The following is a 14,579-nucleotide window of genomic DNA, read 5'->3' as shown; positions in this document are numbered from 1 at the left end:
GTTGGCACAAATGCATTTCGATTACAAACTGATTTCCTACATTTAAGCTTATACAGGCAAGAAGCATTCAGATTAACATTTTTAAGATAATGCAAGTTTAAGGTCACCCAAAATGTGTCGTGTTGTAGACCTGAATGTAACTTCCTTGTATATTATATATTCTGTATGTCTAACCATTGATATTTTTTCTAAAGCTAGATCTAAAGGGTTTTAACAATGTTGTCTGTGTCTTGTGTAGGGCTCCAGAGATCATTCTCGGTCTGCCTTTTTGTGAAGCCATAGACATGTGGTCTCTGGGATGTGTGATCGCTGAGCTCTTTCTGGGCTGGCCTCTCTATCCAGGAGCCCTCGAATATGATCAGGTAATTCTTTTCTTTCAGCGTCCCTCTCTCTCCTGTCTGAAGGTTTTCTAAACATTTTTGTATTGCGAGTAGAGTAAAGCCTTGTTTTTTATAGATTTATTTTCTTTGACTCGGCCAGGGTATTGAACTAGTCTTTTTTGTCAATTGCCATTGCTTTTTGTACATCCGTGAGTTAAGGAAATGTCCACGCATTTAAAAAGACCTTAGTGATTCGATATTGATATTGACAGCCTTTCTTAGGTTTATTTTTTTATTTTAGGAAGGATGTGACCGCTCTCTCTCTCCTCTTGTGTTTGGTAACAATATTGTCACACATTATTATACATATGACAAAAATAACGTGGCAGGTAAACAATGAAATATTCAAATCTATTAATGTATCAGAAATGGTTCTGTGTCTTTCTCTCCCTCTCGGGTCCTTTCTCTCTCTTCGTTTATTTGTGATTCAGGTCTGGTTGTATAGTTTCTTTGATATACACAGGCACACACTGAACTTCTCTCATATTTCTCCTCTTGACGTAATGTGTTTAGAACAGAGTGATGGTATGTGCTCTCAGGCCCAAACAGTCTGCAGAAGAATTTGTAAGGCTCAGTTGTGCACACTGCTACTGTGCATGTCCTGATCCTGCATGCTTTATGATCGTTTTCATCTAGTGTTCAGGCTGCCAGCCCCTAAATGCTCGGGGGTGAATCCGAGAGGAGGGGCGGCTAGAGAATGTCCTTGGATTAGAACACTGTTTCTGGGGAGGGTTTGGAAAGAAGTCCCAGCAGCTTCTGACTCGACAGCAGTAATGGGGTATGATGGCTTTCCTATCACCCCAGTGGGCTGCTGGATCATGAATGCATGTGGGGTGGGTGATGGGAGGTTTATAGTAGACCCCGAGATGCCGGCGGGTGCCATACGATCTAGTCTTAATGTTGGATTCCCCCTGCCGCCTCGTATGCAGGCTTTGTGTGCCATGCATCATTTTTTATTATGATCAACAACCATAAGAGATGTTGCTTATTTTCTAAAAATGAGTCTCTGTGAGCATGACAGGGAATAGCAGAGTCTCCAGCTCCATATGGATGGGTTTCTCTGTTCTCTCAAATGAAGAATGTCAACATATGGATCTCCCAGGGATGGCCGTGTTGTGTGCTGTAAACTTCAAAGTTTTTCTAGATAGGAACTTGCAGTCGTGTACAAAGGATCTTTCACATCATTGGTCTACCAGGGAAGAGTTATAAATGATGGGATGTGCTTCTGTCTTTAGTTTTGTCCGGTTCGGTTTGTGTTGTATATGTGTGTGTTAGATCCGATATTTTTGTGTAGACGCTAAAATATCCGTGATGTCCCTTCCTGTGTACACATCCACGCTCCTCCTTCATGGGTGTTATCAATTTATTCCCACACAGCAAAAGATATTTATAGGCGACATGAACGCCCCATCATGACACCAATAGCAGGGTGTCTCACAGGGCATGTGGACTTTCAACACTATCCTTACATTAAAGCAAGTGCCTATTAGACCTCGTAAATGAAAATAATTGTCTGTTTGTGGACCTGGCTGCAGGTCTGGGCATGCACATAGAAGTATTAAATTGGCACATCCCTGGGTAAAATGAAGATGTTATCCCTAGAGGCTGAAACATGAACAAAAACAATTATCCAGATCCCAAAAGTCTTTCTGGACAGCTGGTCAGTTATTTGTATGAATCACAACATATCTCTTTAAGCATATCAAATGGTAAAAAAAGACAAAAAAGTCTGCTTGGCCGTCGTGCACCGTATAACAGCTTTGGTATATCTTTATGTACGGTATGTAAATGTAAATCCATTAAAGCGGATGTAACACACAGTTTCTGCCAACCTCATATTAATCTCGAGTACCAATAGAGTAGTATTGAATACTTTGTATCTTTGAACGGTTTTAGGATTGATCACATTTATAAAAGAGAGATACAGCAGTACGATTGTTTCTGAAAACAGGTGAGCCCTGAACCCGTGCGGTGCGGGGGGGGGGGTCAGGGGTTGGTGGACTACAGCATGAACACTCAATACATCATCGCATTAATTCTGCATTTGTGTTGTTCACATTATGCACATACATACCGATTGCCAACAAAACACAGACATGACTCCGGTTCTCAGGTACATTTATTCATTGGGCAGACGCTTCTATCCAAAGCGATTTTTTTTTCTGTAATAATCCCCGTTCTTTTTACTTTTAGTGGAAGTTTGAGCAACACAAGGAATACATTTTCAGTTTTTGATAAAGTGTGATGTTTTGGTCTGAAACACAAAGATGTCAAGATCATGTGGCTCTAATGTTCTAGATTTTTATCGTGTTGTGTTTTGTTTGTATGGGTTGGTCCCATGAGACACGTTGGCCGTTTTTCCCAATTTCTGAGGTCAAAGGTCACATAATCCTGCACCTCTGGAGTCACTGTATAATAATGGATGTTTCACACACACCGACACTGACGTCACAGCGAATAAACGTGACTTCACCAAGCATCCGATCTCTGGGTGTTTCTCTGAACACGTGCTGAGTTTAAATGTGTTATTGAGAACACAAGCCGTTTCCATGGATCTGACAGGCTTTTATTGATGTATCTGTTTCTCTTGGATGGTGTTAAAACATTAATGATGAGAACTGTTTTCTTCTTTCCATCTGTCTCCTCTCAGATTCGCTACATTTCTCAGACTCAGGGGCTGCCGGGAGAGCATCTGTTGAAAGTGGGGACGAAGACGTCACGGTTCTTCTGCCGGGAGTCAGACTCTCCTTACGCTGCCTGGAAACTCAAAGTAAGACAAAAAACAACAAATGTAAACCTTTATTATGTCCATAAATCACATGACATGAATCACCTGAGTCAGAGACTGCAGCTTACAAATGAACTCTTGTATTATGAACATTGCAATCAGATTAAAACATTAGTTTACATCTACAATATATGGAAGATTGGCCAAAAATAATGTCTAGTGGGCTATATACAATATTTGTTAAAATGCACCTCAGGTTCGTTTAAACAATCAATATAAGAGATGTGCAGAAACATGAATTATTCGGCCAATAATGCACATTGCAGCATATCAGAAAATATGGGTTTAAACAAATGTGTAGAAAAAATGGATAGAAACACAAAAGAAATAACAGTTTTTCCAGTCATTATTGAGAGAAGATTGGTGGGAGGCTTGTTGTTCTGTTGAAGTGATAGTCAAGTCAACGTTATTTATATAGCGCTTTTTTACAATTTTCATTGTTACAAAGCAGCTGTACTATAAGCAAAACATATAAGGTTATGCAAGTCAAAACACAGAATATCAGACTATCAGACTATAAATTCCTATATGCAGTGGTAATAAAACAAAACTATAAAATTCTAGCAGTCCCCCCAGCCAGACAAACAGTGGAAAACAGTATGCAAACGGTGGCGAGGAACCCAAAACGTCATTGGAGCAGAAAAAAACCTCAGAGGGAAACCAGGGGATTCCAGTTCCACTCTGGCATAAGCTGCAGCCTCTGCACAAGCTCGACAGTGCTTGCACAACAATGCAAAATAAAAAAAATCGATTTAAGATTATCATTAATAATCTAATAGCGGCTGAAATGTTGTAGAGTCGCCACGTCCTTTGTCATCACAGCTTTTGTCAGGTTGATTTTGACATTCCAGGTATTACCAACTGACCGGACGCTTGAGACCGTGGTGCACTTGAAGGACTGTAATGCATGAGAAGTTCTCTCAAGTAGTGAGGAGCTAAACCATGCAGGTCTTTATAGGAAATAAGCAAGATTTTAAAGCGAATGCGACGCTTTATATGTAACAAGTGCAAGGTTGACAGAACGGGGCTAATTTTGTACGTGTAAGAACTCGAGCTGCCGCATTTTGGACCAGTTGGAGTTTTTGTAATAAGCCTGCTGGGCAACCACCTAATAGTGCATTACAGTAATCTAGTCTTGATGTCATAAAGGCATGAATTAACTTCTCTGGATCTGATGGTGACAGCATGTGACGTAGTTTAGATATATTTTTGAGGTGGAAAAACGCAATTTTAACTATCACCCTGATAGTTCACCCTAAAATGAATATTCTGTTAACATTTACTCATGCACTTGTCATTTCAAACCTTTATGACTTTCTTTCTTTTGCAGAACACAAAAGAAGATATTTTGAAGAAGGTTGGTGACCCTGGCACCCATTCACTTCCATTGGATGGACACAAAACCAATGCAGGTCAATGGGGGCCAGTTAACAATATTCTTCAAAATAATTTCTTTCGTGTTCTGCGGAAGGAAGTAATGCAGGTTTGAAATGGCAATACTGTGAGAAAATGATTTGGATAATTTATCACTTTAAGCACATTCTACTAATGTTGCAGTAGTTAACAAATTCAAATATACTGTGTGTTGTAAACATATAATCGAATACATCATTTTGTTCGATTCAGTCCACAGAAGAGCACGAGGCAGAGACGGGGCTCAAATCGAAGGAAGCCAGGAAGTACATCTTCAGCTGTTTGGATGATATAGCGCATGTACGTACAGTTTATCACCAAACCTTGATAGCACACAAACATCTGGCTTACGAATATTTGACATCTGCATCTGCAAGACATCGACAATACATAGTTTGCTCATCTGCAATACGTCTCAGAGTCGTCTGCCGTCCGACGTCATATAAACATCTAGATGTCTGTACGATGTTTATGATTTAGAATGGATGAACAACAGCTCTTTCTAAGATGTTTAGCAGATGTTTTTACGCAGTAGATGTTTCCAGATCTTTAGCAGACGTTCAGACGTCTCCGAGACGTATTGCAGATGAGCAAACTATGTATTGTAGATTTAAATGCAGACGTCAAATAGACGTAAGCCAGATGGAGTGGGCTATCATAACGTCTCGTGAAGACAGCTGTTGTATCACATGTAACAAATGTGTAAACTGATTCAGGAAATGTATTTTGTACTTTCGAAGTTACATGAATATTCTACGTGTTTCCAAAAAGACAGCAGATATGACTTATATCGTGACGACGTGAAGTTTAAATGAAATGTTAGATCTGATAAAAATCTAAGGGTACTCTACTCTTAGTGGCAGCCTAAGTAGTATAGATAAATGTACCTACTTTACATTGTCTGTTGAAGTGCTTAATAAAGTTGGAATTTTCCCTCACTGTCCTGTGATGTCTGCCTTTCTCAGGTGAATTTAGTCATGAATCTGGAAGGCTGTGATTTGTTAGCAGAAAAGGTGGACCGTGCAGAGTTTGCGAGTTTGCTGAAGATGATGTTGCAGATAGACGCGGAGGAAAGAATCGCCCCGAGTGACGCCCTCAGCCATCCCTTCATCACAATGCAGCATCTGCTAGATTTCCCCCACAGCAACCAGTAAGCGTCTCTTCATTCTCAAGCCGTGCTTCCAAATCTGACTTTCATGGGGTTTGAAATTCTTTCTGTACTGTTTCCTTCACAGCGTCAAATCGGCTTTTCAAATAATGGACATGTGCTGCTCGCGGCCAGCCGGATACGAGTCTCTCGGGCTGACCAAGTTTGTCAGGACGGCTCCGAGCTCCAGCACAGCTCCCGGCCTCACGCTGCCTTTTTGCAAGATGACCGCCATTCACTCTCAGGTATGGAAAAAGATGACCCGTAGGTCTCTCAGATAAACCTTTAATGACAACACTCCAGATCATTCACTTTCTCGTCTCATCTGTAGTGAAATGAGCTGCTCAACCTTTACATGGTTCAGGAAATGACTGAACGCATCTCTTTAGTCTGTGCTTAACTACTGTATCCTTTAACAAAACTAAATTGACGTTAAACAACTATAGAACATTTCCTAACGCTTTTCTGTTCACTTGAAACTTGTGATAGTAAAATGTGTGAAGTATTGGCTTAAACCATATTTAGCATTTCTCAAAAAATGAACCATGTACAAAGTAACCGATGTTTTATTTAAAAAAAATTCTGATAAGGTCAAACCAAAAGTAACATGATTTTACGGGACTTGCCGAGACTTTCCCACAACACCGTTCGTGCAGACTTTCACTGTGTACTCATTGTATTACATCACCTATTCTTTACTTGCTGATCTGTAACTCGACGACGGGACACAGGGAGAGGTGCAAGATGAAGGATTTTTCTCTTTTGTATCGTTTTGCCTGTAGACGTGTGGGGAGTCACGTTGAGTTTTTCCTCGTGATGAATTCAGGTCATAACGTGCTGTCAAAACATGGCCGCCGTTGCACGAACATGTCACAACACACGCTGCCTATGCTCTGACTACATTATAATCATCTTCAGTAGATATTACACCTTTTAACACAAGCTGTTAGACATACAAGCATTTCCTCGACATTCCTGCTCTGCTACGGTTAGTGTACGTCCATGTGTGGTTTGGTAGATGATACCGATCACCTTTGCGTTGTGATTTTTTTGAGATCTCGTACATATGTAGCCTTATTGCCTTATTGGCGTTGTCAAGGCAACACTGCTGACATCATGGCAACGTGGAGAGAGAGAGAACGTTTGGTTGTTAAGGAGAGTCACGGCAACTTTCTGCCCACAGCACTGACCTCGCGCACACGCATTTTTGATGTCGTATGTTGAATGAAAGGTTATTTGTTGTTCAAAGCATAATGTTGGATTTGTGTTATTGAATTAGCTGGTAAATGAGTAATATACTGTGCTGGAGCACGTGGAGCTGGACTTCGTTCGCAATGTTGAAGTATTATTCCTGTTATTCAGTAGACGGGCATCATGCTCGGCTGGCATGAACAAATGAACTTTGATCTAGAGATCATAGACGTGTACAAAACGTTTACTGTACTCTGTGTGGTTATTTCATACTGCCACCTACAGGACACTTAAACACGATGCATTTTTATCTGTGTCCATGCTCGCCACCACACATTAGTAAACATCGTCATTAAAAATGAAACGTTGACAAAGCTCATTTTCTGTTTAAAGGATATACCAGATTCATTTCCTGTAGAGCATTGTGTTAAGACTCGTGCAAACAGCATCAGGTTCCATTGCCAGAAAACACGTATGCTGATAAAAGATTGTATTGCCTTGAGTGCAATGTGAGCCACTTTGGAAAGAATTGTTTGCCAAATGCATGAATATCGTTTATTAGTGATGTACAAAATCTCTTTTCTGGCTTGTTAAAGTTCATCCAAGGATGACAATTTTAAATCATATTGTAGTCCCCATCATGTTTTTGCAAACCTGTTTGACCACAACCAGAATATCATAGAAACGGGCACTTTTTATTTACTACAGAAATATCAGCCAAACTTAAATAAAATAAAAAAAAGTTTTCTCTGCTCATTCTATAGGCTTTAGCCTCATCCGCCCCCTCAGTGATGCATCATGGGATACCGCTTCAGACAGGAAGTGCTCAGTTTAGTGACTCATTCCAGCAGGCGCTTATCCTCTGTCCCCCGACCATACAAGGTTCTCCACCTTCAGCTACACTATATTATCATAATTTATGTTTACTTGCCATTATTTCTGTTTTGTTCCATTAAACTACATTTTGATAATTTACTGTATATCAGGTCTCCCTCCCAACCCAAATAAGCCAGCGTGCTTCCCAGTGCGCATGGAGAACACAGTACCACTGGTGACGCAAGCGTCTGCCATGCAACCGCTACAGATCAGACCAGGAGTTATTACACAGGTAAGCGGCTTACAAACTAAAACTCATTTAGGTTGAAGTTAACCTTCGATTCATTCAGCACGTGTTACCTTTTGTACAGCAAACATGGACAAATCGTGGCCAGCCGATCCTGGTGCCCGCCTGGCCACAGGTGACCCCCATGGCCCCCTCAGCAACCTCTTTGGGCTCAGATACAGTGGCAGGTCCACAGAGACAAGCAGATTGGGGGTGTGTGGGACGAGATGCTTCGTCATTTGTGTTGCTATATTTATATCAATTGTTTAGATGTTGTAATTCTACTCGCCGTCTGAACCAAAAACCTTTTGTATTTTCTTTCGCAGGAAAGTGCATTCCCGTGGCAACCATTACAACTCTATGATGCCCCACCATCAACCACTACTAACCAACCCGTTGGCGATGTCCGCTCATCAGCCAATCAGCATAGGGATTGCTCACGTGGTGTGGCCACAGCCAGCCGCTAACAAAAGAAATAATGTGTCTTCAAACAGGTCAGTCTCCTCATGGTACATGACTGTGTATTATTGTCATTGATATCTTTCTTATGAGTCAACAACAAAAATGTGAATGTAATTTAAACAAATGCTATACAAGTGTATACAGGACATTTAGGACGTTTTGTTTCACACAAGTTTATGCCTAGAATGCAAATCACACCTAATCCGCATTAATCATTTTTTTCTCTAATAGAAGTAACAACTTAATGCACGGCACAAACGCCCAAAATTTTGCATGCCAGTTCCCAAAGACAACAGACGGTGCCAAAAGCACAGAGGAGGTGGAGTGTGTTGCGGAGGCCGTGCAAGATGAAGAAGCTGTGCGCTGTAAGGCAGAACCAGAGTACGAGAACTCCGAGACGAGGAAACCGAGACAGGCTAGCTCCATGGCCGATTCCCGGAGCCCAGCGGGCAGTGTGATCAGCATCAGCAGCGGATCAGATGAGGACGGGCCTGATGCTCAGAAACACTCGCCAGAGTGAGTCAACCAGAGGATTTATCTTCAGATCATTTCACTCCAAATGTGCATGACATTGTTTTCTAAACGTTGTCATATGATGCAAGCAATGTTGATCTATTCCAGGCTGTTGTGCTCAAAAATACCACCAATAGAATAGAGCCGATAAAAGTGTTATAATATATTTCGAACCTTAGCACTGACATTTAAGTTTTTCACAAAAAGGTGAATAAAATGTTTGACTATAACCTCACACAAAGCTGTATGAGGATGTAGAAAAAAATATAATTTCGACTAGAATAAGTTTTTGTACAATGGCACAGTTTGTATAGTCTGTGCGTGTATGTTTCAGGTGTAAGGGTAGTCCAGAGTGTGAGGCGTGTCAGAGTACACTACATATGGAGCGAGTGTGTTCCCTCAGCAGTCCTGATTCAACCCTGAGCACTAGTTCATCTACATCACAACAGTCCAGCACTTCACCATGCAAGAGACCCAACAGGTCAGTCCACACACACACAACATGACGGTTAAAAAGCTTTCATTTTCTTTTTATCGACTTCGTTTTAAAGGAATGATTCACCCAACTAAATGAATACCTACCCTCACACCATCCCAGATCATCACTTCCTTCTTTAGCTGAACTCAAACAATTTTGCATTCAAATGCCTTTACATTCTTCGTGCAGTATGTCGGACGATGAAAGGGAAAGCGGTTGTGACATGGTGGACGGCTCACCGGCCTCTGTTTCCTCCAGCCGAGCTGACAGCCCCTTCCTGCAGGACCCTTACATTCAGGACAACACACAGAACCGCAAAGCCAATGGAAGCGCAAAAACAGAGGCCGTCAAGCTGTCTGTCCGCACCATGGTGGTGCCGCCCATGAGGGTCCCAAAAAGTGAGCCAATGGGACGTACAGGTAACCATCACACCAACCCTCTCGAACCCATTTTTTTCCATTTATTGAATTCTGTCGACATGATGGATAGTACAAGTACTTAATCCTGGACAGTTAGTTAGGTCACATCATCACTGCTGCTGCTGTTTACTTTCAGCTCACAGTTCTTGGGACCGTGTGGCTTCAGTAGCGAACATTTGCGGTCACAGGTGATTATAGGTGCTGTGATGCCTATACTGGATGTCGGAGTGTTTCCTTTTCTATAAAGATCTTTTCATCACTTTTTTGTATATTTTGTGTCTGAACTGTACATAGGAGGGTTGACCTCTAGAGATTTTAGGAAATTGACACAAAATACGAGTTGTCTTGCAGTGTATATGCGAATGAAAGGGAATAATCTGTTATAGATGTGGTTATATATGTTAACCTGCTGACCAGCAAGAACATGGAAGCTGTTGGTCAAGGAAAGAAAGCAGGGAATATTAATGCTTTTCACCTGTTTGAAGTGATGTGGTTCCTTCTTGTCCGAGGCTTCAACAACTTATCACACGGCGCTCTGAGCAAAAATGATCAATTATCAACATTATTAAGTGCCAAAATATTTAAAGTCATTTCAAGTCTGATTATTTACTTGTTGCATGTAGCCGTGTAGTGAGCTGGATAATGTACAAATAGACCGTTATCACGAAATAAACCCACTTCACCCGGATGTTCATTACGTCTCCCTGTAAGGTTGGTTGCCATGATACATAAATAAGTGATTATGTAAGTTTTCTTACACTTTCTCTTGCTATAGTTGTAGAGTCATGCCCACCCAAAGGCCGCAGTGGATCCAACCGACAGCCGCCCTATTCCTCATTACTTGTGACCCGCCAACAGAAAACCACTCCTGCCTTCCCGCCCCTGCTGCCCCCTCAGCAGCAGCTTGCTTTTGGACAGGTCAGTTCCACTCCAGTCGCTTTAAACCTCTTAAATATAAGGAATCAATCCCCTGAAGCCTGATATTTTAACATGACTTGTTTTTGATATACTCATTTGTGCTTCAGGTCCAGCATTTTGGCTCCTCCCATCAGGAATGGAATGGCAACTACAGGCACTGCAGGCCTCAGGCGTTCATCCCGCCCACCATACATGGCCACACCTTCAGTATGCCTCATGGCAGCCCCACCCACGCTTCGGCCCATCCTCCTCAGTCACACCTGGGTGTCCACCCCCTTACCCAGCCCACTTTAATTTCCTACCCCCCTTCTGGCCCCTTGGTGACCAGCGCCCCCATGGCCCACCTCCTGGCTTCCCCTGGGGCTACGCGGAGTCACGTGTTTCAGACGCCCTACGGCCTCACCCATCCAGCAGGCCACCTGGTGCACCAGGTCACCGTGGGGCTCAACCCCCGTCTTTTGCCCTCTCCCAGCCTCCACCCTCAGGGTCCGTTTAAACCGCTTTTCCCCCCACACTCCTTCATCGCGTCGCCGGCGTATGCCGGTTTCCCACTCAGTCCCACCAAAATAAACCAGTACCCCTACGTCTGAGACTTGCTCGCTTCGCAAGCCTCTTGAGTCCGGACGGTTGCGCCCCTTTATCGCTCAGCCACAGGCATAACGCCGGCATACTGTCTGGTTCTGGTACCCAATGCCCTGGTGCAATAGAGAAAGCAAGCAATTTTGGGGGAATCACGTAGACTTTAGTGCAATTAAATTGAGCTTTAAAGAAGAACATGTTTGGAAAGTCTTTAGCAAGTAGGGTTGAGAAAAGTTTCAGGTTAAAAGAAAAGGAGTAAGAGATTAGATTTTGCACATGTGACGTATCACTTTATCGGATTTCAAATCGGCGCTCCTTTAATGAATATCGACGGCGGATGGTGTCCAAAATCACGTGATGGTCAACTTATTTTTACACATTGCCTTTAAACTTGTATAAGACACGTTTTGTGTTTGTAAAGACTGATGCCCGATGTAGTGTTCACGACTGTCCACCTGCTGTTTTCTTGCGTTCACAGTATTTGAACTTTGGTGTTTCTCATCATGGAGTCGTTCATTACTCGCTGCATGTGTTGCATGAGCTGCAATGTTGTTCGGAAAGAAGCCCGAGGTGCATTGTTGTCCCAGCCATAGTGCCTTATATTCCGGCAGTTGTTGTGTTACTTCTACACTTTCACTCTCTCTGTGTATGTGTGTCTGTTTAAACGTTTATGTACTGCGGCACTTGCAGTTCGATTCAGTCCGTGTGTGTGTGTGTGTATATTGTATATACACACAGATGTATTATTTCATGCATAGATGGCATCAGTGTACCTCAGTGCACACGCCGCAGTACTTATTTTTGGATCCGGTGTATATTTGAGATGATGTGAGGACAGCATGCTTTTGCTGCAGCGAACGCCCTCTGTTAGTTTATTTTATTTTAGTTTTCACAAGTTGTATAAAGAATTAATTAAATACTGCTTCGAATCGATTTCTATTCAGAAAAATCTATAATACGAACAGTATTTGTACTGTTTAGTGAAACTGCAATACAATCTAAATACAGTAGTCGGGGTTTGTTGTTCTTTTTGTGTGTTTTAGTTGTTTGGGATTGTGTGTGTTTGTTTTGTGTGGTGGGCATGGCTTCGACTAGATGAAGACACACATGCAAATGGGTCTTTGATTCAGGGTAATGGATTCATCTTAGCCTGAGCAGACCATGCATTATTTTGTGTATAAACACATACGAGTGTATATATATATATATATATATATATATATATATATATATATATATATATATATTCTCACTTAAATATGTTATAGAGCTGGTTTATTTAGTGCTGAAGCTTGACAAGGTGTGTTTACAGTGTGCAATCCTCATTTATATATGCATGTGTGAACTGATTTAACTGCTTTTTCCTAACTATACTGTTATATCGTACGATGAAAGCTTGTCGGTGTCAACTGCATTTTATACATTCCGTCAGGGACAAACAAGTATATATATATGTGTGTGTGTGTGTGTATGTGTACTGTATATATGATGTGTGCATTTTTGTTTCGGTTCATTCAGCTTGATTTGTGTTTTAGTCTTGAATGAAGTCGCTTATGCGCCACCAAAGACTGTAATTCATGGGCTACGTTTTAAAACCTAGGGAGCTGCCTTCGTAGGTAGCGTTCTATTGAAGGCAAACTTCTGATGCAAACCTATGCTGCCTCCCAAAATATCTTGGTTTGGAGGGATTATAAAGCAGCATCGTACTTTTACAAAGAAGAAACAGCGAAAACAAATCCAAGATGGCTAATGAATTATCGAGTTTGTCGATTATAAATAAAGTCATTGGTTACAGAACGGTAAAGTTTGAGAAATAGTTGAGTTTGATGTAAAACATACTATTTTTAATCTAGTACACGTGTGTTGTGTATTTTAAGCCTGTTTGAGCGTTGCACAGTTAGCATAGTAGCATGCTAATGCCAAACACTGTTGAAATCAAAGTCTCGTGCACTTCACGAGGAGCACGATATACAAATATGTGGTTTGCCTTTGTATGGCTTTCCAAATTCTTGAAATTGAGTTAGGATGCAGCGTATGTAAGCAGCAGACAGCAAGGCAGCTCAGTAGGTGCTTGGAACGGAGCCGGTTTCTTAGCAAGGTAGCTACTCTCTCTGCAAAGACCTCACGTATACTGTAGTAAATATAGTCACGGGGTAAATTTCAAACTTTGTATTTAAGATAATGTCTGAGGTTATGTTTAGCTTTTTGGACAAGTAATAAATCGTATCGTATCTTGAATGTATCATAGGCAAGCTGCTATATGCTGTATGAATTGCCATTTCAGATAGCTGTGAAATGACATGGGTTCTTATCTACGTTTGTTTATTTGTATGGGTCGCTCTAATATATTAAACTAGAAGTGTTTTTTTGATTTTTGAGTGTCATTTTAACTGCTGTATTGCTACTAACGGACGTTTAGTTTCTCTTTTCACATCAGTATTGCATCTTCATTAACCATTCTAGATCGTCACTGCATATTAATGGGTGTATCGGTGTAACTTCATTTTTGTATGTTTACCTGTTGATCTATGTTTTTGACTCGTAATAGCTTGCAGAGTTGATTTGACTTCAGCGATATTAACAGCTGTTATTTAGAACAGTTCTGCTGTGTTTCGGAAATACAGATGGCAAAAAAAAACGTGTCTTTGTTATGGATTATTCCGCGTCTCATGCCACTGAGCACTTATTAAAAAAATGAATGTGCGGTCGGCCATGTTTTGATATGAGAGGACAGTAAATAAATAAACTTATTTTGACATTAATGTACGTCGTTGACAATTTTGTGTTAAAAATGTTTATGCTAAAACCATATCTTGTATTTGTGTACGGTGTGAACAGCACTGTATGTGTGTGCCTTGATTGAGATATTGGTTATGAAACAAATTTGCAAGTATTCAGTTCACCCTGTTACCCACACAATGTATGAGCAAGCAACTCTCCATTCCAGGGATCGAAATTGTTGTCAAATTAGTATTTCAATTTTTAAAATAATCCCATTCCGCCGATGACATTTATTTAAATGTCCAGCATATGTTAACTGGCTGTTTTCTAGACACGGCGATCATGTTTTTATGACATTTAATTTCAACCGTCAAGGACAGAATGTCAAACATGTTGTACTCCACTTTCTTTCAAATAAAGGATTTTGTAAAGCGGGGAAAAAAGAATATAAGGTAATAAATGATCCTT

General features: G+C 41.2%; 1 protein-coding gene across 1 annotated transcript in view; it reads left to right on the top strand.

Annotated features, from left to right (window-relative positions):
• The window catches only part of hipk3b (homeodomain interacting protein kinase 3b), a 36,250-nt gene extending 23,857 nt beyond the window's left edge, over nucleotides 1-12,393 (top strand). Inside the window, exons 3-16 of the mRNA XM_079466406.1 lie at nucleotides 239-362; nucleotides 3,031-3,150; nucleotides 4,795-4,881; nucleotides 5,547-5,731; nucleotides 5,817-5,973; nucleotides 7,684-7,801; nucleotides 7,906-8,027; nucleotides 8,107-8,234; nucleotides 8,348-8,515; nucleotides 8,715-8,999; nucleotides 9,331-9,477; nucleotides 9,664-9,893; nucleotides 10,669-10,811; nucleotides 10,919-12,393. Of these exons, the coding sequence (XP_079322532.1) occupies nucleotides 239-362; nucleotides 3,031-3,150; nucleotides 4,795-4,881; nucleotides 5,547-5,731; nucleotides 5,817-5,973; nucleotides 7,684-7,801; nucleotides 7,906-8,027; nucleotides 8,107-8,234; nucleotides 8,348-8,515; nucleotides 8,715-8,999; nucleotides 9,331-9,477; nucleotides 9,664-9,893; nucleotides 10,669-10,811; nucleotides 10,919-11,401 (2,497 nt within the window). The 3' untranslated portion in view covers nucleotides 11,402-12,393. The remainder of the gene's footprint in view (nucleotides 1-238; nucleotides 363-3,030; nucleotides 3,151-4,794; nucleotides 4,882-5,546; nucleotides 5,732-5,816; nucleotides 5,974-7,683; nucleotides 7,802-7,905; nucleotides 8,028-8,106; nucleotides 8,235-8,347; nucleotides 8,516-8,714; nucleotides 9,000-9,330; nucleotides 9,478-9,663; nucleotides 9,894-10,668; nucleotides 10,812-10,918) is intronic.
• The last annotated feature ends 2,186 nt before the right edge of the window (nucleotides 12,394-14,579 follow it).

This window comes from Barbatula barbatula, assembly GCF_947034865.1.
Source record: "Barbatula barbatula genome assembly, chromosome: 10".
NCBI classification, from domain to species: domain Eukaryota; kingdom Metazoa; phylum Chordata; class Actinopteri; order Cypriniformes; family Nemacheilidae; genus Barbatula; species Barbatula barbatula.
The sequence above is the reverse complement of the archived record's forward strand: the minus strand, read 5'-3'. Positions and strand labels throughout refer to the sequence as shown.